The sequence below is a fragment of the Psammomys obesus genome, unplaced genomic scaffold (assembly GCF_907164565.1).
Source record: "Psammomys obesus unplaced genomic scaffold, mPsaObe1.curated_primary_1811, whole genome shotgun sequence".
NCBI classification, from domain to species: domain Eukaryota; kingdom Metazoa; phylum Chordata; class Mammalia; order Rodentia; family Muridae; genus Psammomys; species Psammomys obesus.
Window position 1 is genome coordinate 12136451 of NW_026590062.1, and position 23181 is coordinate 12159631.

The window sequence follows — 23181 nt, forward strand, 5'->3', positions numbered from 1 at the left end:
TAAATAAATAAATAAATAAATAAATAAATAAATAAATAAATAAATAAATAAATGCATCCTTTTAAAAAAATATATAAAATGTTAGTTTCTTTGTTTGATATGAGTGCTCTTATTCATGTGTGTGAATGTGTGTGCACAAGTGTGTATATGAATGTGTGTATCCATGTGGGCGGAGGCTAGAGGTGGACACTAGGTGTCTTCCTCAGTCATTCTCCACTTTATGCTTTTTTCTTCATTATTTATTTATTAACTTTACAGCCTGATCACAGACCCCTTCCTTTTCTCTTCCTAGTCGTACCCTCACCTCCCTTCCCTCCACTGTGTGTTTTGAGACAGGGTCTCTCCTGAACCTGGAGCTCACCACTTCAGTTATACTAGATGTTCAGCAAACTCCAGGGGCCTTCTGTCTCTTCCCCATAAGACTGGAGTTATAGATATGTAACACCATAGTCAGTGTTTTATGTAAGTACTTGGGATTTCAACTCAGGTCCTCATTTTTTCCACTTGATAAATGGAGCTATAACCCAGGCTGTCCTGGAACTTAACAGTAGGCCAGACTGCCCTCTAATTCACAGCAATTATCCTGTCTCAGATTCTCAAATACTTGGGATTATAGGTATGTGCCATAACTCTTTTTTTCTATTAAGTTTTGAAGGGGACTAGAGAGATGGCTCAGTGGTTAAGAGCATTGGCTGTTCTTCCAGAGGACCTGGGTTCAATTCCCAGCACCCACATGGTAGCTCACAACTATCTGTGGCTCCAGCTCCAGGGGATCTGACACCAATACACATAAAATATAAATAAATAAATAGATAAGTTTTGAAAGATTTATTTTGACTTATTTATTTAGTTGTTTTGGGGAGAGTCTCTTTATGTAGCCATACATGTCCTAAAACTTGATAGGTAGACCAGGCTGGCCAGGAATTTACAGAGATCTACCTGCCACAGCTTCTGAGTGCTGGGATTAATGATGTGCACCAACACACCCAGATTCTGAAGTATTTATTAACAAAAATGTTTTATAGTTCTACATGTATGACCAGCTGTTATGCAAGCACACAAATTTAAGTTTAACATGTATTTGTAGAGCTTTGTTTAAACCCCGTGTTTCTTACTTCAGCAGCTAGCACACTTCCCTTTGATCCTTGGCTTAGCTGGGATTCTAACGGTTGGTTCCTGAATTTTCTTCTGGGAAATGCATTGTGGGGGACTGATAAGACAACTACTTTATAATTTTTCAGCTATTGCTTTCCTTTTTAAAACTTAAATAATTTTCCCCAAAGGAGACAAACTTACATTTCTTTCTTGAACTCTTCCATTTTTTGATTCTCTACATTCAGAAGTTCTTTTGATTTGTTCAGTTCTTCCATGTTTTTCAAGTTGTTTTCTTTAAGTGTGTCCAACTTAAAGACCAAGAGGAGAAAAAATGATGAAATTATTTCATTTTTCAGTGACATGGCTGGATAAATTGTTCACAACAACATGTACTTAAAAATAGATGAAATGAGTCATTTGTAATAGAAGTGGCAGGGGAGTCATCTGCAGAAGAGATTACAGATGACAAGTCATAAACTGCATATCTTCTCCTCATTCAGTCTTTGTTCCCTGTGTACCTGACCAAATGTCAAGCCTAATTGCTGGCGTATTAAGACAGGAGCTTCTTTAGTTGTGCATGCTTTTGGTTGGTTGGTTAGCTTGGCGCCCTCCACACACTGGGATTACCGGTGTGCACCACCATGTCTGCCTTTGTTAGCTTTTGTATAGTTCTCAGTATTTGCCACTGAGGTTGCCCTTCAAAACTGTCCACTTATCTGGGCGTGGTGGTCCACACCTTTTAATTCTAGCACTTGGGGAGGCATAGGCAAGTGGATCTCTCTGAGCTTGAGGCCAGCCTGGTCTACAAAATGAGTCCAGGACAACCAAGGTGACACAGAGAAACCCTGTCTCAAGAAAGAGAGAGAAAACTGTCCATCTTTAAAAAGCAAGAAATATGTTGTCAACAGCAACAATATCAAGGATCAATCTTTACAACCAAACAACCCTTTCCTTCTCTCACTGACTAGTAATAAAGATATTTCCAATGTCAGTTCTAAACTTATGCAATTCTCATTACAAAACTTATTTATTTAAATCAACCATGTGCAATTACGGGAGTTGGGGTTGTTATCCATCTGCAATTTCTATGAAGAGGAAGAAGCCATGCAGTGAAACTGAAGGCTACTCATACTCCATCCACCCACTGTCCTGCAGGCTTCCTAGTGCCTGCTCTCTAGTGAGAAAGTCAGGCATTTCATGAATGGAAGGTAACTGAGCAGAAGCTTTTTGGCAAGTGGTTGGAGTTCCTAGAATGGATGGAGCCTGTCTGATCCATCCACCATACAAAGTGCAATTCTGGGGTCAGGCTAGCAATCTGGGCTTTATGTCCTTGTCTCTTATAACTAGAGGAGAGAGCTGTCTCACTTTGTCATGTCACATGCCATCAACCAGGAATCTAGAAATCACCATGCTAATTTTAACATTACCACCTTGTTATGTCCTTTATCATCCAATATTTATGAATGAAGGAATAAAGCATTGCAGTTGGCCCAAGAAACAGCTTGTCTACCTTGTAGTCTGTCCATAACTGGTCTGCTGAGGGAAGACAGAAGTCTGCCTGATCTCATTCTCTAGGAAAATCTTGAAAATCTGAGTGTACTCTCTGTAAGTTTTTACTTACCCTGATTGCCTCAAAATGTCCATTTTGGAAGGTCTTTAGGCTTGCACAAGGAGGCCTGGTTTTCATGGAACTTTTCTACCGAGCAGTCCCTTCCTTTGAACTATGTTCTGAATGTTTTACCTGCCTGTGACTGAAGCTATATAGAACTTCACATCCCACTTCAATAAGATAACTGGCTATTCAGATAGCAGCTTTTCAGGAAGGATTTTTGTGAGCTGGGAAGATGGAAACAGAGCATCAGGTCCAAAGGGAAATGCTCCTTGTAGATAGAACAGAAATAACTTGATGCCACAAATTTGGCCCAGCTCCAGAAATGGCTCATTCAAGATGACACAAAAGGATGTAAATACTGAAGTGGGCCAAGAAAATGCCTATATCAAGGCTAGGAAAATGGAATTTGGTATCCCTAATTAGGAGAAGGTTGAGGGGAAAATGTATAGGATAAAAAGGAAAGAGTGCCACCAAGTAGCTATCTAAGAACCCCACAATATAAGGCCCTCTCTTTATTTTTGGGGTTGTTCATTTGTTTAGACAGGACCTCATGTAACCCAAGACGAGTTTTGAATTCCTAATCCTTCTGCTACTACCACCCAAGTACTGGGTCTATAGGCATGCTTATAGTTTACTCTGTTACTCTGAATCCTTAAAGTTTAGTGCTACTAAGTACAAAATGGATTTTATTTAACATTATCATGGCATGGTGTACATTCCACTCTAACACAGATCAAGCCTGTTCACATACTCCTGAGTTAAATGACTAAAAAAGAATCAAAAGTGACTAAAAGTAAGTAAAAAAGACATACTCCTGAGTTAAGTAACTAAACAGCCCATGAAGTTGGTAAGCTTTGAACAAACACAAAAACATTTAAATTTTATTACTTCATTCTGTAGTTTTGCATTTGTTTGCTTGGTGTCCTCCAAGGAGGCCAGAGTTTCTGTCTTCTCTTTAGTCATCTGTTCCATGATCTGCATGGCATCTTCTGCAGTCTGAGCACCCTAAGCATAAGGAGACACAGTGAGAAAAGGAAATGGGCACTCTCTCGGCACCATCAGGGACTTTCAGAATGCCCTACTGAGGCTGTTCTCTCAGAGTCTAGGTGGCCAAGCAGCACACACAGAGGATGAGACTCATCAATCCAACCCTAAAGCAAACAAGCCAGGACATGAAGGGCTTGTACTGTGAAGGACAACAAAGAGATGGGCCCTTCCCATGGCACTTTTCATGAAGTCAACTCAACCATTTCCAAGTTCTCTCAACCCTCTAAACCCACATCCAAGTTCCGAGTTACACTGACAAGCATGTGCTTATCCTTCTAACTTATATCTGACAGACTATTTGGTGATGATGATGAAGAACAATCCTATATAACTGAATGGCTCTTAAATTAACCAGTTAAGTATAGAATACTTTTCTGGCTATTTCAATTTGGGGCTTTTGAAGTCACTCAATTTAAGCTAAGAATTTTTCATATAATATAAATTATTTGGGCGATTATAACATAAGGCTCAAGTGTTTCATGAGAGATACTGAATGGGAAAATCTATGAGAGAAACTGAGTAATGAATATAACTGTGTCTGTGAATAAAAAAGATATATATATATTAATACAAACTGTTAGCTACTGCATATCAAAAATCATAAAATTATTTTAAGACATTTGATTAAAATTTCATTTGGTGGGTTTAATAATTTTCATGAGAAGTTGATATTATATATGCTCTATTATCAGCCACTGAGATTTCAGTGGCCTCTTCCACCTCCAAATGGACAGACACAATGAATAAAATAGACTGTATTTCAGTGTATGTACATTCTAATACTGCTCTGAAGCCTCTGAGAAAGTTACCTTTTACAGATAACAAAGCTTGTCTTTAAATTAAAAAAAGAAAAAGAATCTTTTTTATTCACAGTTTTCAGGGGTTTTTTGAAATGAGGGAAGACTACTAAAATTAGACATTCAGTAATGAATCAACCTCTCCAGTTGTTATGAAAAGCTGGACATACAAACACAGACGGCTTAATCAAGTAGATTTCCCTAGGTCACAATGAAGAGAAATCACCTAAGCCGCTAATGTTAGTGCACAGTTAGTGAGGAGTCTGGGTGCTCAATACTTGAACCTCTCACTTTACCGTGATCGAATGAAGGGTCTCAAGCTCTCTAATTTTAAGGGTAAGCTTGCTCTTGTCTTTTCTCAAAGTACGGTTTTCGCTTTGGGATTCTAGGAGATTGGCTGACATGTGGCTGTTGGTTTGGGCCAGCTGGCTAATCTCTTTCTGGAGAATGAAGTAGCTTTCTTCTAGCTTCTCCTTCTCCTTCAGGACCTCTTCATTTCTCAGCATCATCTCCCGTTTCTCAGCCAGGAGGTTCTTTTTGTCCTGAAGCACCTCAGCTCTCTCGGTCAAAGCCACCTCGTGGTTCAGCCGGAGCTCATCCAGGATCTTGGTAAGGCAGCTGTGTAGTTCTTGCAATTCCAACTTAGACTTGGAAAGGGCAGCAAAGTCACTTTTTAGGGTCTCAATGTTGGCAGCAAGCTGAGCTGTCTCTGCACTCAGGAGTTCCTTTTCCTTAATGATTTCCACCACTTTTTGCTCTGAGTTGGTCTTCTCTTGGGCAAGTGTGAAATTCTCAGTCTGGAGCTGTTCAGTACACACCCTTAACTCCTGTATCTCCTCCTCTAGGAGCACTATTCTCCCATGAAGCTTGTTATTTTCGTATAAAGAGCTTTCATTTTCCTTTGCCCTCGCCTCCTTCTCCAGGATTAACGTCTGCTGAATTTCCTGAATCTCCTCATTTAGTTTCTGACACTCTTCCTGCAGGTTCAAGCCATCCCTCAGCAAGATGTTCTTCTCGCAGCAGCAAGTCTTCAGCTCAGCGTTCAAGTCCTCCTTTGCCTGCATCATGCTGGTGTGCTCTTTTTCAAGATTCTTTTTGGCATTTTGAGCTTCTTTCAGCATCAAGGAGAGGTCGCACTTGCTGCTCGTCAGCTCCTGGTTTTCCTTCATTCTTTCCTGAAGCTCTTTCTTCAGAGCATCGATATTACCAAGCAGTTTCATCTTCTCCTGCACAACTATTCGTCTGTTTGCAGCCTCTTGGTCATACTTCCTTTTAAGATCGCCTATGGTCTTGATAGAATTTTCCCTCTCAGCAAGGAGATCTCCATTTTGCATCTCTAGTGCTGATTTTTCATTCAAGAGACTATCCTGCTGCTTTTTAAGCCTAGCAACTTTCTGGCAAGCCATCTCCTTCTCAGAAGTTAAGTATGTGATCTTCTCATTTAGGCTTATCTCAAGATGCATGGCCTCTTCTGAGTGCTTGTTGAGCTTTTCAGTGATGATTCTATTTTCACTTAACAGTTCCTCTTTCTCTGCCAGGAGCTTCCTCTCAGTGGCTGCCAAGCTCTCCTTCTCATGGAGAAGCTGGATACACTCCGAGTCTGTGATCGCCCGACAGGTCTTTATCTCTTCCAGGAGCTTTGTGAGGCTTGCATTGGTAGTCTGGAGCTGTCTCATGTCCAACTCTGCTTTCCTCAGCGCTTTGGTCGAACAGTCCAGCTGCGTGCGCAGCGTCTCTGCCTCCATGCTGAGCAGCTGTTTGACCTGCAGGGTGGCCTCCAGGCTGGCGCTCAGCTTCTCCTGGCCCTGGCGCAGTGTGTCCTTCTCAAACTGCAGGTCTCTGTTGCTCTGGAGAAGGTTCTCCCGCTCTGCCTTTAGGGTGATGCAGGTATTGTCGAGGTTCATCTGCTTTTCTGTGGCTGACTTCTTTTCCGTTGTGAGCTCCTCGATCTCCTGGACCAAGGCCTTCTGATCCTTCACAAGCTCCTCATAAGCACTCTGAAGTTTCTGAATGACGTCATCCTTGTCTTTGACCAAGACCATGTTCTCAGCAGTGAGCTTCTGAACCTGGCCCTCCAGGCGCTCTTTCTCTGCCTGGGCCTTCTCTGACATGGCCATCAGCTTGTCCTTGCAGAAGCGGAGCTCCTCGATGAGCACCTGCATGCTCACCTTGGAGGCTTCCAGGGAATCATTCTCCATTTGCATCTTCAAGAGCTCTTCCTGGGCAACACTGATTTCCTTAAGCAGTTTCTCTTTCTCAGCCACCAGAGACTCCTTATCCCGATGCTCCTGCTGATAGCGTTTTTCAGCAACCTGCTTTTCTTCTGAGACTTTCTCCTTTTCTAAATGGAGCGTTTCGTTTACTGACCACAGTTTCTGTTGGTCTTCCTGAAGCAAAGTTATCTTGGTCTCCATTTCTATAAGCTTTGATAAGAGTGAACCTTTCTCTAACTTTAAAGCATTTGCCTCCTGCACAAGAAGCTGCTTCTCTGATTTCAGACCCCTCAGCTCTTCTGACATTAGTTCAATCTCTTTTTTGGCTGATGTTAACAAATGAGTTAGCGACTACAGGGACAAAAGATGGAAAGAATGGGAACAAAATGAAATCAAGCAGACAAATGCAAGCCCAAATAACTTAACATGGCCTAAACCATGAAAGTTCAGAATTTTTCACAATAAGCTTCATAAAACCTACCTGAATAACAAAGGGTAAGAACTAGAGAAGCAGCTCATGAAGGGGGAGCACAAAGCGAAATTAACTGCGCAAAGTGCCTATTAGCTGTTTCTCTCTGAAATAATATATGAAATTACTTTTAAAAACTTTTCAAAAGTATGTCAGGGGCAAAACAAAGAAAGATAGGTGGGTATATTTTAATAGGTGAGTATATATTAATCAAAGATAGGTGGGTATAACTTTAATAGGCTGCTATAGTCTAATTAATAGGAGGGATAGCAAGGGAAAGTCTATCAGTGTTTAAGCCCTTACTTAACAGCAGGGTAGTCAATAGGCTAAGAGTGTCAGTTCTGGGATCATATATATGTTTCTCAAATGCAGACTAATTTCTAGGCCTTGCTTGCTACAATAAAGTGGGTTTTTTTTTTTTTTACTTTATTTATTTATTCTTATTTTATGTACATTAGCATGAAGGTGTCAAATCCCTTGGAACTGGAGTTACAGACAGCTGTGAGCTGCCATGTGGGTGTTGGGAACTGAATCCAGGTCTTTAGGAAGATCAGACAATGCTCTTAACCACTGAGCCATCTCTCCAACCCTATGAAGTGTTCTTTTAAGCATATTAATTTATAAGATTAATGCATTGGTACCACCCTGAATTTTCTGTGATGGAATGGATATTAGCAAATAGACATGTGCCCCCCAGCTCTCGCAATGCACCAAGTCCACCTAGAGAGCTGAATGTGCAGCTGTGAAAATTTAACTTCACATAGCCTCATCTAGCTAGTGGCTACTGGAATAGACAGCAGAGTTTTGGGTCACTGGCTAACCGGCTCTGTGGCCTCCTGAAGTGATGTATAAGCATGCTGGCTGCTTGGGAATGACAGAATCAGGTCTCATCAGATTCTCCAAAGTCTGTAACTCACTAAAGTCAGATATCTAGACTTGGAAGAGGAATAATCCTGGTACTGAAACAAAAAGATTTTAATATAAAACCACCAAAGCCAGTGCAGCTTCACATAAGAATGCTGAAATGCAGTCTAAAGAACTGAAGGGTTTCAAGACAAGGGCAGCATAGGCAGCATCAAACATGGGAATCATACCCCCCCCCCCAAATGGAGCTGGCAGTGTTTTTGAGGAAAGAGGGCATAGGAGAATGCTCTGATAGCATGTAAAAGGGAGGAACTGCACCCCCTTGCACTTGACATGTATTATATCATTTGGGGTTTGCGTTGCTGTTCTGTTTCAGTCCTGGGATTTGATATTAGGGCAGGGTAGGTGGATACTCTACAACTAAGCCAGATCCCTAGCCTTAACAAGAGCTTTTTAATAGTTTCAAATTCTCTTTCATAATTTCTTTCTAGTAAACGTGTACATAAATCTTTCTCTGATGCATTAAAAGTAAACATTTAGGGCAAAAAATTTGAACAATAAAAAAGTTAAATAGTAGTGGGAAGGGTAAACTTTACTAAGTTACCAAAGTAAAATAACATATTGGGGGCAAATACAATATTGACACCAAAAATTGAAATTCAATATACCAAGTTGTAACTATTTTCAACTAATAAGGTATTTTCTTGATTTACCTGAGCCCAGCTTCCTTATCAGCAAGCTCACAGAGTCTTCCTGGAGACACTAAAGCCCTCTCCAGAGTTCTAATTATACCTACAGGACTCAGCTCATCAGCTAGGCTCCCTCCAGTTCTGACACAATGCCCACTTGTTTCTCTGGGCCTCTGCCTCCTGCCTTGCTGACATTTGTCTCTCTTAACCCTAGTGTAAGGTGGAGCAGGCTCAGCCAAGATCAGAGGCAGCGGCTTTCCCAATAGGAATCTACCTCAAGCAGACAGAGCCCAAGCAACAGTAAGAGGTTGCAACCACAAGGGACAAGCAACACAGTGGGTGGTAATGGCTACCCAGCACATTTGGGGGAGAGACCTGTGACCATTACCCTCCCCCTAAAGGATGAACAGCTGTATAGAACACCAAAAGCCACAAAGATGCAATTTCCCACTCCGCCATGCATGCAGAGTCTAACACATCACATCTGCCCCTCGACAGAGCTTAGCTAAGACAGAACCAGTCGCACTATTTCTGACCCAGAACATACTTTGGCTTTCTCAGCCTGTGTTTTCAGTTCCTCCACGTCCTGCATTAGGCGTCTGTTCACCTCCTGAGCAGCCTTCAGTTTCTCCTCGGTGTCCACCAGCATCTTCTGTAGGTTCTGCAGAATTTCCTCATGCTTTGTTTTTGTCTCAGAACTGGCCTTTTCATACTTGGCTTTCAGGTCCTGACACTGGTTGTGACTTGTTTCCATCTTCTTTTCCTGCAGAGCCCAAGGGAGAGGTAAGACATCTGCCACACAGTGACTGCCCACGAGCTCTGTCAGCAGTCCCCTTCCATTCTCCTTACCAGTTCCAACAATTTTTCCTCCAATTCTTTCTTTTCTTCTTCATGTTTTTTGGCTGCTTCCTGTTGACTCTGTTCAGCTTTAACAGTTACTTCCCCAATACTTTTCTGCAGAAAACTTGCATTTTCATTAGCCTTTGTAAGTTTTAGCTGTAGTTCTTCCAGAGATCTAGAATAAGTTTCAATATAAATTGTCAGATAGTTCTTTATACATGTGCATATGCTATGTGTGTATGTAGTATGTATATGTCTGCATGCATGGTCACTCTGTGTGTGTGTGTGTTCCTATGTGAGTTCAAACATGTATACACCATAGTACCACACATAGCAGTCAGATGACAACCTTGGGTGCCAGTCTTCACTTTCCACCATGTTTGAAGGAGGGTTTCTTTTTACTGCTTCATGCTGGGAAATTCTCCTTCTCCACCTACCATCACTGTAGGTACTCTAGGATTACCTAGATTTTGAGGATCTGAACTCTAATTCTCAAGCTTGTGCATCGAACACTTCATCTATGGAGCCGTCTCCACATCTAGATCTCTCATGTTTTAAATTGAAGAGGTATATTAAAATATATGTTATAAATAACAATTAGATCAGAGATTGCAAAATTTATGTATAATAATACCTGAAATCAAGACAAATTTTAAAATAACTTGCCTGAAGAATAACTTAGAATAATAACTACTATAACTGCAAGAATTTATTACTTCATATTAATAGATGAATAAATAAATATAAGATAAATATATTGGACCAGGTGTAGTGGTGTACACCTATCATCCCAACACTTGGGAAACAGAGAGGGAGGTAGATTCCTGGGAGTTCAAGGTTGGTATGGTCTATACAGCAATTCCAAGAAAGCCAGAGCAATACAGAGACCCTGTCTCGAATCAGATAGAGAGGGAGAGAGATAGGCAGGCAGGCGGGCAGGCAGATAGGGCAAAGGAGCTGATTCAGGGGTTAAGAGTACTGACTCTTCTTGCAAAGGACCAAGGTTTGGTTCTTAGTACCACAGGGTAGCTCACACCATTCATAACTCCAGTTTGTGGGATTCTAATGCTCTCTTCTGACATCTGCAAACACTGAATGTACATAGAGAATTTAAATATGTGCAGGAAAAACACATACACATTAAAATTAAGATAAACAAATCTAAAAAAATTAAGGTGTTTTTAATCTAGAAAAAATTTTAAGAAAAAATATTAAATAAAATGTGTTTCAAATTTTCAGCAGACGAGGTTACCAAAAAGCTCGTGGATGTATGGGGCCTACATCCAGGATACACAGTGAATAAACTGTAATAAAATAATAAATAATAAATCAATAAAAAAGAAAAAGATGAAAAAAAAAAGCTCATTTATGTGACTGTTGGGAGAAGAAAACACAAAAATTACCATTAATAATTGTTTAAAGAGAGCTAGATGGAGATAGCTCAGCTCAGCTTTGCAGGCTCAAGGACCTGAGTTCAATCATCAGAACCTATATAAAAAGCCTATAATGCCAGCACTAGGAAGGCAGAGACAAGCCAGTCCCTAGGGCTCTCAGGCCAGATAGCCTAGCCTACTTAAAATGATTTCCAGGCCACTGAGAGACCTTGTTAAATTGAGGTGGATTGTGCTTGAGGAACAACTTTGGAATTTGTCTTGCACCTGCATATACACAACACAGGAAAAGGAAGAGAACCACATAGCTCCCCGTGGAAAGAGAAAGCATGGGACCTTAGTCTAGAATCAAGGTCATCAGGTGAATTAACAAGCATAGGAAGGAAGCCCAGGGATAGTGCTAGCTGTATCAATTAAATACCTTCAGAGGTGGCGCCCTCTGGAGGCCCTGCATACAGCTACATATGTAGATGCCTCAGAGCAAAGGGGACCAAAGTTGCTAGGGAAGCTGCCAGCAAAACACAAGGTCACCAATAACCAGTGGCCTTGAACTGTTTTGTATGGGTGAAAGGCTGGATATCGATGTAATTTTAAAGGTATTAATACTTTTTAAAATTTATTTACTTTTATTTTGTGTGCATTAGTGTAAAGATGTCAGATCTCTGAAGTTATAGACAGTTGTGAGCTACCATGTGGGTGCTGGGACTTGAACCTGGGTCTTTTGGAAGAGCAGACGGCGCTCTTAACCACTGAGCCATCTCTCCAGCCCCAGGTATTAATACTTTACAAAGTAAAATTCTAATGCTTCTAAAATCTTCTCCAAAACGTTTGTTAAGTATTTGATTTCTACCTGACTGCTCTGAGAAGGGGAGGGAGGCCAACAAGAACCTCAGAATCAGCTGGGTGTGGTGACACACACCTTGAATCCCAACACTTAGGAGGCAGAGGCAAGATCTCTTTGAGACCCAGGACAGCCATGACTACATGAGACCCTGTATCAAAAAACAAACAAAAAATAACCTAAGAATAATAGACTTTACTATTATTGGCAGACCTTAAGATAAAAGAACTTTTAGTACTACAGAAATCTAAGTTAGTAAAAGATGTAAGAGCATCAACACAAGTGGCTCAGTTGTGAGACCTCAAGTGTGCCTCAGCTTCTTTTTCTTTAAAATAGAAAAATAAACCCTATATAAACTGTTAGCACAGTACACAGCACACAGTAAGTCCTCAGTAACTGTTTCCTGTCATCACAATGAAGGAAGTCACAAACATCTCTAAGGTCCTGTAAAAAATGTTACTTTAAGGTTTCAGAAGCTGAGGTACCTATTTAACATATCAAAGCAGGCCTGGCCTCTGGCTTCTCCCAGCATCCCTCAGCCCCTACCTGTTAGAGGGCAGGGCTGGCATACCCAAACCTCTATGCTGAACTTTCCAGCCCAAGGGCTGGGCTTCCTCTTACCCAGAGGCTCCTCCCTATATAATCCAGACATTTTGGTTCTGTTGTGGCTATAAACGTGGTTTCATTTTAATTCCAGGTGTGTGATGTGGGCCTGATTCAGACAGTCCACAGCAGCAAACTATTTGCCTTGTGCAGGCTCTGAGAGGAGCTCTTTGCTAGCTGCAGATAGTTTAATTCCGAGGCCTCTAGAGATAGAATAAATGCCAGAGCACAGAGAGTGTGGAGTTTCTGAGAAAGAACAAGGCTGCTGCTTCCCCCATGTTGTTCCTGTTGCTGTTGATGCAGTGAGACAAGAAGTTGGAGATCTCCGGCAACCAGGATTGAACTGGCTCCAAGGAACCCAACGACCCTATCCAGCAGGAAGCAGCAAAGAGAACTGTACCCCCTCTCCCATTAACCCTTTTTCTCTCCTACCTGGTGTTGAGGTCTTGGAAGGGATTGGGGTGGAGTAGGAAGAACGAGATATAAAAATGTAAATAAAAGAGCTTTTTTAAAAAGTACAACAACATGGTTCTCCTCTCTTTTTGTGTGCACACACTCTTCCTTTCTTCCTCCCCTTCTTCTCTGTCTCCCTGTCTGCATGGCAACTTCATAAACCTGCCTTTATACTTTAAATTTGGCTTGACTTGACTCATTTTGTCAGCAGAGAATACTTATCAGTTACTGCAGTTATTAAACAAGTGTCTTGTCTTCCCAAGTCCCTGGACAGTCTATGATTTCTACTATATTCCTTAACTCTGTCATTCTGGACAAGTTAAGTAAAGTAGACCTCATTTTAGGTCAAACAAGGACTAGTGAGATGGCTCAGTAAAAGTACTTGTTGAACAAGCCTGACTGATACTTAAAACCAGGGTGGAATATTAAAAAACAACAAATGTTACACAGGAGAAAGGAACAGAAAGTTGGAGTGTAGCTCCAATTGACTTTAATCCCCCAGAAACACACACACACACACACATACACACACACACACACACACACACACACACACACACACACACACACACCTGAAAGGAGGGAAAACAAGGAAAAACAAAAAACAAAACGGAAACTAAAAAAACAGAAACATAAAGAGAAAAAGGAAGAGCCAGGAAGCCTTAAAACAGGACAACCGTGAGCCTTTTGTTTTCCTGGTGGTTTTGTTTTGTTTTTGTCTTAAGACAGGGTCTCATTATGTAGCCCTGGCTGACTTGGAACCCACTTAGTAGACCAAACTGGTCTCAAACTCACAGAGATCCATCTGCCTCTGCCTCCCAAGTGCTGGGATTATGTCCATCCAGCAACCCTGAGCTGTGGTCCCCTATCAAGACCTTATTGCTGAACCTACTCCACAATAGGCAGGCTCTCCAGTGAAGTCATACATACCTTTCCTTCAGACGCAATTCATCATTCATCTTTGTCAGCTGAGAAGAGTTATCTCCTGACATCTTCATTATTTCTGCAATGTCATTTTCTAATTTTTCCTTTGCCTTTACCAGCTGCTCTTCTCTTTCATCCTTCTCTCTAACTTTTGCCTCCATGTCTGAATATATACAGAAAAGAAATAGCACTGTTGTGTTAAGAGCAAGAAAATTTATTGAATGCATCCTTACCCTGGGGATAGTTGCAGATAGCCATCTCTACCTGTATGGAAATCACATTCCAGCAAAGACATAATAAATAGGATAAAGAAAGAAACAGTACAATGCAAAGAGGTGAGTGCTAGGAGGAAATCTGGAAGTAGAGAAAAGATGTTGAAAGGAGGAAGAGTAAAATACTATATGGAACCCTTTGAATTACTGACATTTACGTAAAGACCTGAAGAAAGGATAGGAAACAGGAAGCAGGCCAAAGGACCCCAAATGGAATGTGGCCTGATATGACCTATAAAATCAAGGCGGCTGATATGGCTGTAGTGCAGTGGGTGAGGACAAGAAGAGTCTGAGACAAACTCCTGGAGATGGCAAGGACTACACCTTCTAATGAGTGAAGTCACGTGATCTGACTCTCTGGCATGCGTTGAGAAGAAACAACAGGGTAGAGGCAGGGAACAAGTGGCCAGCTGTATGTGTGTCTGTGTGAAACACACAGAACAAGGACAGCAGTGTCATCAGTGGTAGATTCTGACTTTTGGTAAAAGAGAGAAGACAGGAAATGCTCGGGGTTACAGATTCAAGCAAGCGTTACGCTGCACACAAAATGATGCGGTATCTCTCTGACTAGCAGATCTGCTACTGTAACATACATGAACTCTCATCCTAGGCCCCCTACTGTATGTATGGCTAGTCATCAGGAGACATCACCTTACCTGTTAGATTTTCTCTCAACTTCTCCAGTTCAGAAGATAACATGTTAAACTCTTCCTCTTTTTGGTGCAGTTTATTTACAGTATCTATTAGGACAAGGTTAAAAGCATAATATATATCACATTTAATAGGATGGCTTATAACCAATCAAAGCAAATGCTCATGAGCTCTGAGGATATAGGGGTCCTAAGGCCTCGCTGCCAACCACACACTGAGACTAGGGAAGCATACAGTTCTGCTGCCTCACCGGGTTTGTACGTTAGGAGGTCTAGGCCTTTTCTAGGCATCTCTCCTTTCCTCCTTCAGTCAAAACCCAATAGCAAATGTGTAGATCAGACCATTCTTTCATAGGACTATGCAGATTTTAATATGGATCAAAACTTAGGTCAAAAAAAGAAATAACAAGTTTGAAGCTTCAGGAAACCATGGAATGCAGTTTTTTCTGTGCAATGTACAACTTGCAAAATTATGACATAAGACTACATTATGCACACCCAAAGCCAGCCCTCACCGCCCTAACGATACCCTAAAACTTTATGCTCATACTTCAGTGAGACATACCTTGCATACTTCTCTGAACAGAAACTGCCTCCTCTGAAGCATCGGCAAACTTTTCTTTCTAAAGAAAACGAGACAGATATTCGTTATACAAGGATTTTAGGTGAAAAAGACTGAAAGTGTCTATTAGTTACATTACTATTTATTTTTTGTATCTTGTTTCATTGAGACTAATGCACTTAAAACATGTGAGCAACGATGGACTGTCAACTGTGTATCATGTACATACATGAGTGGGGTTTGTATGTGCGTGTATGTATGTATATCTACATCTAAGTGTATGACCAGGAAACATATTTACATGCAGTGCAGGAACATGCTTTGCCATGACTAACCCTCCAAGAGCTGCCTTCTCATCTGAAATCTGCCTGAGGGCTGGGGATGCAGCTCAGTCGTAGAGCTCTTGCCTAGCAAGGACAAAACTCCATGTTGAATCCGCAATACAAGAAAAAAAGAAGCACAAGAAAAAGAAAAGAAATCTGCCTGGATAATAAGCAGAGTTCTGGGTTTTGTTTTTTTCCTTTGAGGGTAAGCAGAGAATCTGAACTAAATTCAAGTCTAATATCTGTGCCCAGATCTCTTTAAGCAGAATCGCTCCATCTGCCACCTACCATTTAGGGTCTGTTCTAAACATGACAACAAAATAAGACTAAAAACAAAACAAAACAAAACCTCTTGTGGTTTTCCTGAAATAAATTTTTAAGTAGCATTAACAACAGATCTTTTAAAAGATTTATGTGAATGAGTGCCTTGCCTGCACACATGCCTATACACTACATTCATGCCTGGTACACACAGAAACCAGAAGAGGATGCAGACCCCCTGCAACCACAGGCACAGACAGTTGTGAGCTGCTGAGTATGTGCTGGGAACAGAACCCAGGGCCTCTGCAAGAGCAGCCAGTGCTCTTAGCCACTGAGCATCTCTCATCCCCCGGAGATTTTTTTGAATGAGTATCTCTAACAGAGACTATTAAACTATGAACGCATGATCCATAAGCTAGCAAAGCCTACAAGGTACCCATCTGTGTTGTTCATAAAGCCTGGCTGCAGGCAGCATGTGTTCTCCCAAGAGCATGTAGAAGACTACCTTATATTCTTTAAAACAAGACAAACTTTAAAAAGTAACTCTTAGAATTTTAGAAGAGAAGGCAGCAAATGTGGTATGCAAAACACTTAAGTTGTTAAAGATTTTTTTGTTATGCCAGGTGTGGTGGCACAAGCCTTTAAACTTGGTACTGGAAAGGCAGAAACAGCTGAATCTCTGGGTTCAAGGGCACTTTGGCTTTAGAACAACTTCTAGGACAACCAGTACTATACAGAGAAACCCTGTCTCAAAAAAAAAATGTTATTTTTAATTATGGAGGTGTGTGTAGAGGCGTGTGCGTTAAGTGTGTGCAGGTGCCCTTGGAGGCCAGAGGTGAGTGTCCAATCCTCTAGCACTGGAGTTACAGGCTCCTGTGAATTGTGACCCGGGTGCTGGGAACTGCACCCTGCTCCTCTAAAAGTTACAACTACTCTTAATCACCAAGCCGCCTCTCCGATCCCATTTCTGTATTTCTGTGTGTACATGGGTGGGCACACGTGCCGTGGTGCACATGTGAAGGTCAGAGGACAGCTTGTTGGAGCCAGTTCTCTCCTTTCACTATGAGGGTCCTCGGTCTCAAACGCAAGTCTTCAGGGCCTGTATCTTTATCCACTGAGACACCTACCAGCCCTGAAACATTTACGTAAAAGAGTCAGAATCACAAAATAGCCAGGTGGGATGGCACATGCCTTTAGAGTAGGCAATCAGAGGACAGAGGCAGGCGGATCCTCTTTGAGTTCAAGGCCAGCCTGGCCCACACATAATTAAGTTCTAGGACAGCCAGAGCTATAAAAAGAGACCCTTGTCTCAAAACATCAATAACAACAAAATCATAAAATATTGATTCTGAGGCCATTTTTCTAAAACTGTAGCTGACATATTATGAAACAGGCCGCACAACAGAACCGCAATCTGAAGTGCGACACAGTAATCAAATGTACTAAATGTGGTAATTTAAATTTACATAGTACATGTGGACAGCAGTATGTTAAACAATATACCTTTTTTTCTTTAAGTAGAAATGTGGGGCTAAAAAGATGGCTCAGTGGTCAAGAGTGCTAGTGTTCCCTGCTGTCTGCAGAGGACCCAAGTTTAGAGGCCAGCACGGCCACCTGGAACACCAACGCCAGGGAATCTGACGCCCTCTTCTGACCTCCACACGTATTGCATTTACTGTGCACAAACCACTCATAAATGCACATGCATGCATGCACATAATTAAAAATAAAATCTTTTTTAAAGTAGAAATTGGAGCTTTTGGCTGTAATCCCAGCAGTCAGGAGGCTGAGGTAGTAGGACTGCTGTGAGTTTGAAGAAAGACTGAGCTACATAGTGAGTTTCAGATCAGCTGCTGCAGAGTGAGACTGTTTCACAAAAGAAAAACAGAAATTTGTAGCACAGACATTTACAATGCTTACCCATGAAGGAGCACACTATCACGGAGTCACGGAACAGCTGGGAGCCTGCTCCTGGGAAGCTACCTAAGCTCTACACAAGCTTACATGGCTACCATGGCAACCGTTCATATTAACAGCCTCCAGTAAGGTTAAACTATGGTACAAGAAGCAAGGGAAGAGGAAAGAAAGGTGGGGAAAGTTTTTGTTTATTTTGGGGGGTTGGTTGTTTTGTTTTGTTTTTGAGACAGGGTTTCACTAGGTAGCCTTGCTAATATAGGTCTGAATCTTGCTAAAATAGAAAAGACTGGCCTGGAACTCAGACTCTTGTCAGTTTCCGCCTCCTGGGTGCTGGGATTAAAGCCTTGCACCATTACACAATTTGGAATTAAGAGAAAACATACAAAAGAAAATGTAATTTTCTAATGCAGACAACAACCCAGTGGCAATTCAATTAGCTAGCACACCACTTCACCAAGAGAGGGCGCCAAAGACCTGGACAGTTGCTGCCCACAGTCACAAAGGAGATGTTAAAGGCAGGCACAGGAAAAACCCAATGAGACCGGATGGTGCTGGTTGTGTGTGCTGGTTGTGTGTGCTGGATGTGTGTGTCTTTGTGTTTTGTAAAACTAAGCTGCCAATAACTGCAAGCACTGCTCCACCAGAGAAAAAGACTTTTTTTTTTTTTTAAAGAGAGAGTAACACTTACCTTTACTGCTAGTTTGATTTGATCCAGTTCCCCTGAAGGCATTTATCAGCTGCTAACACACTTAATTTAAATCCATATTTTTGAAGAAGCAGAGAAATAGCTGCAGGTTTTTTTGTTTTTGTTTTTGTTTTTTGTTTTTTTTTTAGTAGAGAATGTTCTTTTAAACAGAAAAAGGGCAGAATCGCTGAGGTTCAGGCTCCCATCGGACAGGTACTTACCAGGGTCTGAAGTTCTTTCTCCAAAGTCTCCTTCACTTGACTGACTTCACTCAAAGTGTCCTTCAGGTTAGCGAGCATTCGCTCTTTTCCCTGCAGCTCTTTGGTAATGCTATTAGCCTAACACACCAAGTTACATGGTACAGAAGCAAATGGAACAAAAAAGAAACAAAAAGGAATGATAAGGAAAAAAAATAAAATGAAAAAAAAAGATGAGAAACACAACAAAACAATGGTGGAAAGAGTATTTTTGTTTGTTTTTTTGGTCGGTTTGGTTTTTGTTGTTGTTGTTCAATTCTAAGAAGCCAGTGACTTTTCAAACAATCAGTTTTAGGTATGATTGCCTTATCTTTTTTTAGACAGTTTCTCTGTGTAATCCTGGCTGTTCTGGAACTCTCTATGAAGACCAGCCTCACCTCAGACTCAGAAGTATGACAAATACCTAGCTAAAATAGGTTAAATTAATTTTATATATGTGAATATATGTCTGCCTGTGTGGGTTAATATGTATCATGTATGTGCCTGAGCCTGCCAAAAGAGAGCATCAGATGCCCTGGAAGCAAGCTTAACTGCTAAGCATCTCTGCAGCCTCTAATGTTTTTTGGTTTTTGGGTTTTGTTTTTCCTTTCAACACAGGGTTTCTCTGTGTAGCCCTAGCTGTCCCAGAACTAGCTCTGTAGACCAGGCTGGCCTCAAACTCAGAGATCTGTCTGCCTCTGCCTCCTCAGTGCTGGGACTAAAGGCATTCACCACCACCACCACCTGGCTCTAATGGCTGTTTTTAAAAAGTCAAATACACTATTTTTCTATACCCAAATCTGAATACCAACACAGTAAAAGAAGGAAGTACTGGTATTTACTTCCTAAATGAGCTACCTGATCAAGTTTATTTCTGAGCTTTAAAAAACTTGCAGCAGCTAGACACAGTGGTGCACACCTTTAATACCAACACTCAGGAGGCAGGGGCAGGTAAACTGAGTTCAAGGCCAGCCTAGTTTACAAAGCAAGATCCAGGACAGCCAGTGTTACACAGAGAAATCCTATCTTGAGAGAGACAGACAGAGAGAGAGAGAGAGAGAGAGAGAGAGAGAGAGAGAGAGAGAGAAAAAACAAACCCCATTCAGCATAGAATAAAAAAACAAAAAAATTAATGCTGGGTATGCAACTTCAGTGGTAGAGCTTGTGCTTACCATAGGTGCATTATAATGGTAGTTTATGTTATTCTGTGTATTTTTTGTTTGTTTGTTTGTTTTGTTTGGTTGGTTTTGGTTTTTCAAGACAGTTTCTCTGTGTAGCCTTGGCTGTCCTGGATTCACTTTGTAGACCAGGATGGCCTCAAACTCACACAGATCCACCTGCCTCTGCCTCCCTGAGTACTGGGATTATGGGTGCATGCCACCACACCCGGCTTTATATATTTTTAAAGATTTATTTATTATTTATACAGTGGTCAGCCTCCATGTATGCCTACACACCATTAAAGGACACCGGACCTAATTATAGATGGGTGTGAGCTACTATGTGGTTGCTAGGAATTGAACTCAGGACCTTTGGAAGAGCACACTGTCCTCTTAAGTTCTGAGCCATTTCTCCAGCCCCCTATTCTGTATGTTTGTATGCTTAAAATATTTCAACATGTGAGTCACTTTAAAGATCCATTAGACAGCTATCAGAACTCAGCTTTTATTAAATCCTTACATGAAAGATGACCCAACTAATAGCTTCATAGTCTCGTCTTGCTAACTTGTTTTTTTATTGTTATTTCAGAACCACACGAGATTAGAAAGAATTTTCCTGTGGCTAGTTTATTTTCAAGTATGGTTACTTAGCAGACTTTTGCTATTTATCTGTCTTCAACTCTTCCCATTTAGCCACCACAACTCTTTCTTCTTCACCAATAGAGCAGCTTCTTCCACAAAAAAAAAAAAAAAAATCATTTATTACCAATACCAGAACCTCTACTAGTGGCAGGACTGGAAAGAATGTCTTGAAGAACTGAAGCTGACATTTAGCAGGGCTGGGTAGCAGGAAACGTGGCTGGTAAACACTTTAGTTTTCTAAGCCTTGACAAATAGCACACTTGTCTAGTCTCCCCATCTACCCAAACAAAATACACAAAAAGGAACAGCCAGAAGAGTAGAGGCCTATGCCTATTGTAATCCCAGGGCCTCAAGACCAAAGCAGAAGGACCACTGAGAACTCCAGGCCAGTGAAGGCTACAAAACCAATCCTAGGCCAACCTGGGCTACAAAGTAAGATCCTGTCTCTAAAAAACAAAAACAAAAAACCTACAAGGGACAGGGATATAATAGCCCCAGCACTTGAGAGGAAAAGTCAGAAGGATCATGAATTTAAGGGCAGCTTCGGGTACATGGTGAGACTCAGTCTCAATTTTCTCCCTACTTCCAGAAAGCAAAAGTTAAATGGTACAGTGGTTTGAATGAGAATATCCTCCACAGGATCATATATTTGAATACTTGATCTCCAGTTAGTGGAACTGTTTGGGAAGGATTGGGAAGTGACCTTGTTGGAGGTGGTATATTACTGGGAACAGGCTTAGAGGTTTCAAAATTCCACACTATTCCCAGAGTCCCTCACTCCACCCATGCTTATGTATAAAGATGCAAACTCCACTGCTGCTCCAGCACCATGCCTGCCTGCCCACTACATGCTCCCGTCACAGCATCTGAACTGTAACTCGTGAGTAAGTTCTTTCCTCTGGAAGTAGCTTTGGTCATGGTGTCTTACCTCAAACAGATGATTTCTTCATTGTCATAAAATTACAATAATGATGCAAATGACCCTGGCTCCTGCCCATTGCTGTAAGCATTACTTATCAAAGCATGCTAACTTAGAGTAGTTAAAAAGCACTCCAGAGCTTGCGTTCTACTTTTGTATATAACCCTATAGCAAGGGAGTGATGTGGGCAGAAAGGGAGGAAATGGACTTATAATGTTTTTGTTGTTGTTGCTGTTGTTTTGGTTGATTGTTTTTTGTTTTTTGGGGGGGTTGTTTGTTTCGTTTTTTGGACAGGGTCCAGGTTGGCCTAGCACTGAACTGGCAAACCTCCTGCACCATCATTCTAAGTATTATAAACATGTACTACCATGGCCAGCCTGAGATTGTAAATCTCTCCCTCTCTCATCCATCTACCTTAACATCACTGTTTTAGGGAGTCAGGTCTACTTTAAGCAGAGAGTACAGCCTAGGACTAAGCTTAAATAGGAGGTTACACAATGGCTAGGAGGTAAGGCAGCAGATAAAGCTTCCAATTGATAAGAAACTAAAATTCACATGGCTGGTCATTATTTGATCTCCTCAGAAGAAAGCATACTTGAAACACTCAGGAAGTACTTTGTCATACTCACGTCAGTGTACCACACAATTCACATTAAATCAGGGATTTTGAAGATAAATGACCTCAACTTAAAAGTAACATACAATGCAAAATAACAAATGGAAAATGAGGGAAAAAAAAGATGGAAGATGTCAATACAAACCTTGCTACTTTCAGCGTCCTTTTCGGTCTCTAAATTTTTAATCTGCTTTTCAGCTCCTTCAAGCTGTTGTCTAAGTGTCTCAATTTCCAATTTACCTTCGGAATTGGCTTTCTGAAGTGCATCAAAATCCAAGAGCTTTTCTTCCACAACCTTGAGCTCTGATGTAAAATTATCAATGACCTTGGTTTGCTCATTGTACTTGGCTTGCAGAACCTCTAGCTCCTTTACCTTTATTTCAGCCTCCTGCAACTTGTTTAACGTGTCCTCCATTTCCACGAGATGCTGGTCTTCTGCACTGTCCAGTCTTGCTTTGATGGCCTCCAGGCTGTCCTCCTTTTCTTTAATGATTTTCATCAGCTTGGCCTTCAGGGTCTCCATCTCTTTAGCGTGAGCAGACCGTTCCGAGTCCTGCTTACTTTGTAAATTTTCTATTTCGTGCTGGTAATCTAGTCTCAGCCTCTCTATTTGTGTCTTTAACTCAGCAAATTCGGCCGAGTCTGTTCCAATGCCTTTGCTAAAGGATACCTTCAGTTCCTCCATTGCCTGCTGGTGGGATGCAATGGCAGTCTCCAGTTTGGATTTCCATAGAGCTATCACATCTGAGTTTTCCTTGTTAGCATGGTCAAGCTTGCTTCTCAAGGACTCATTCTCTTTGGAAAGCTTTTCAGTGGCAGTATGCAGGGTCTTGATCTCCTTCTGAAACATCTCTTCCCGAGCTCCAAAGTGGTCCTTCAGAGATGCCATCTCACTCTGGTGGTCAGTACGTGTGGCTTCTAGCTTTTCTTGCAAAGCACTTATTTCTTGCAAAAGAGATAGAGACATATCCACATCCCCGGGAGGTTTACTGGACTCTAGCCTTCTTCGGAGCTCAGCTACTTCCTGTACTCTCAATGCTAGGTCCTTTTCTAGTTCCATTATTCGGGACTTTTCTGACACTGTAGCCACCTATTAATGC

General features: G+C 41.4%; 1 protein-coding gene across 4 annotated transcripts in view; it reads right to left on the reverse strand.

The window, feature by feature from the left end:
* Clip1 (CAP-Gly domain containing linker protein 1) overlaps nucleotides 1-23181 on the reverse strand; it is a 117001-nt gene that overhangs the window by 33964 nt on the left and 59856 nt on the right. For 3 of the 4 annotated variants that reach the window (XM_055605741.1, XM_055605740.1, XM_055605742.1), the window contains 9 exons: nucleotides 22227-23171; nucleotides 18730-18846; nucleotides 15326-15383; nucleotides 14767-14850; nucleotides 13845-14001; nucleotides 9636-9801; nucleotides 9334-9549; nucleotides 3596-3712; nucleotides 1297-1403 (listed from right to left, as the gene is read on the reverse strand). In XM_055605741.1, the coding sequence (XP_055461716.1) occupies nucleotides 1297-1403; nucleotides 3596-3712; nucleotides 9334-9549; nucleotides 9636-9801; nucleotides 13845-14001; nucleotides 14767-14850; nucleotides 15326-15383; nucleotides 18730-18846; nucleotides 22227-23171 (1967 nt within the window). Of the gene's footprint in view, nucleotides 1-1296; nucleotides 1404-3595; nucleotides 3713-4847; nucleotides 7116-9333; nucleotides 9550-9635; nucleotides 9802-13844; nucleotides 14002-14766; nucleotides 14851-15325; nucleotides 15384-18729; nucleotides 18847-22226; nucleotides 23172-23181 lie in introns of all 4 variants that reach the window. The other variant, XM_055605743.1, reaches the window with a different exon arrangement.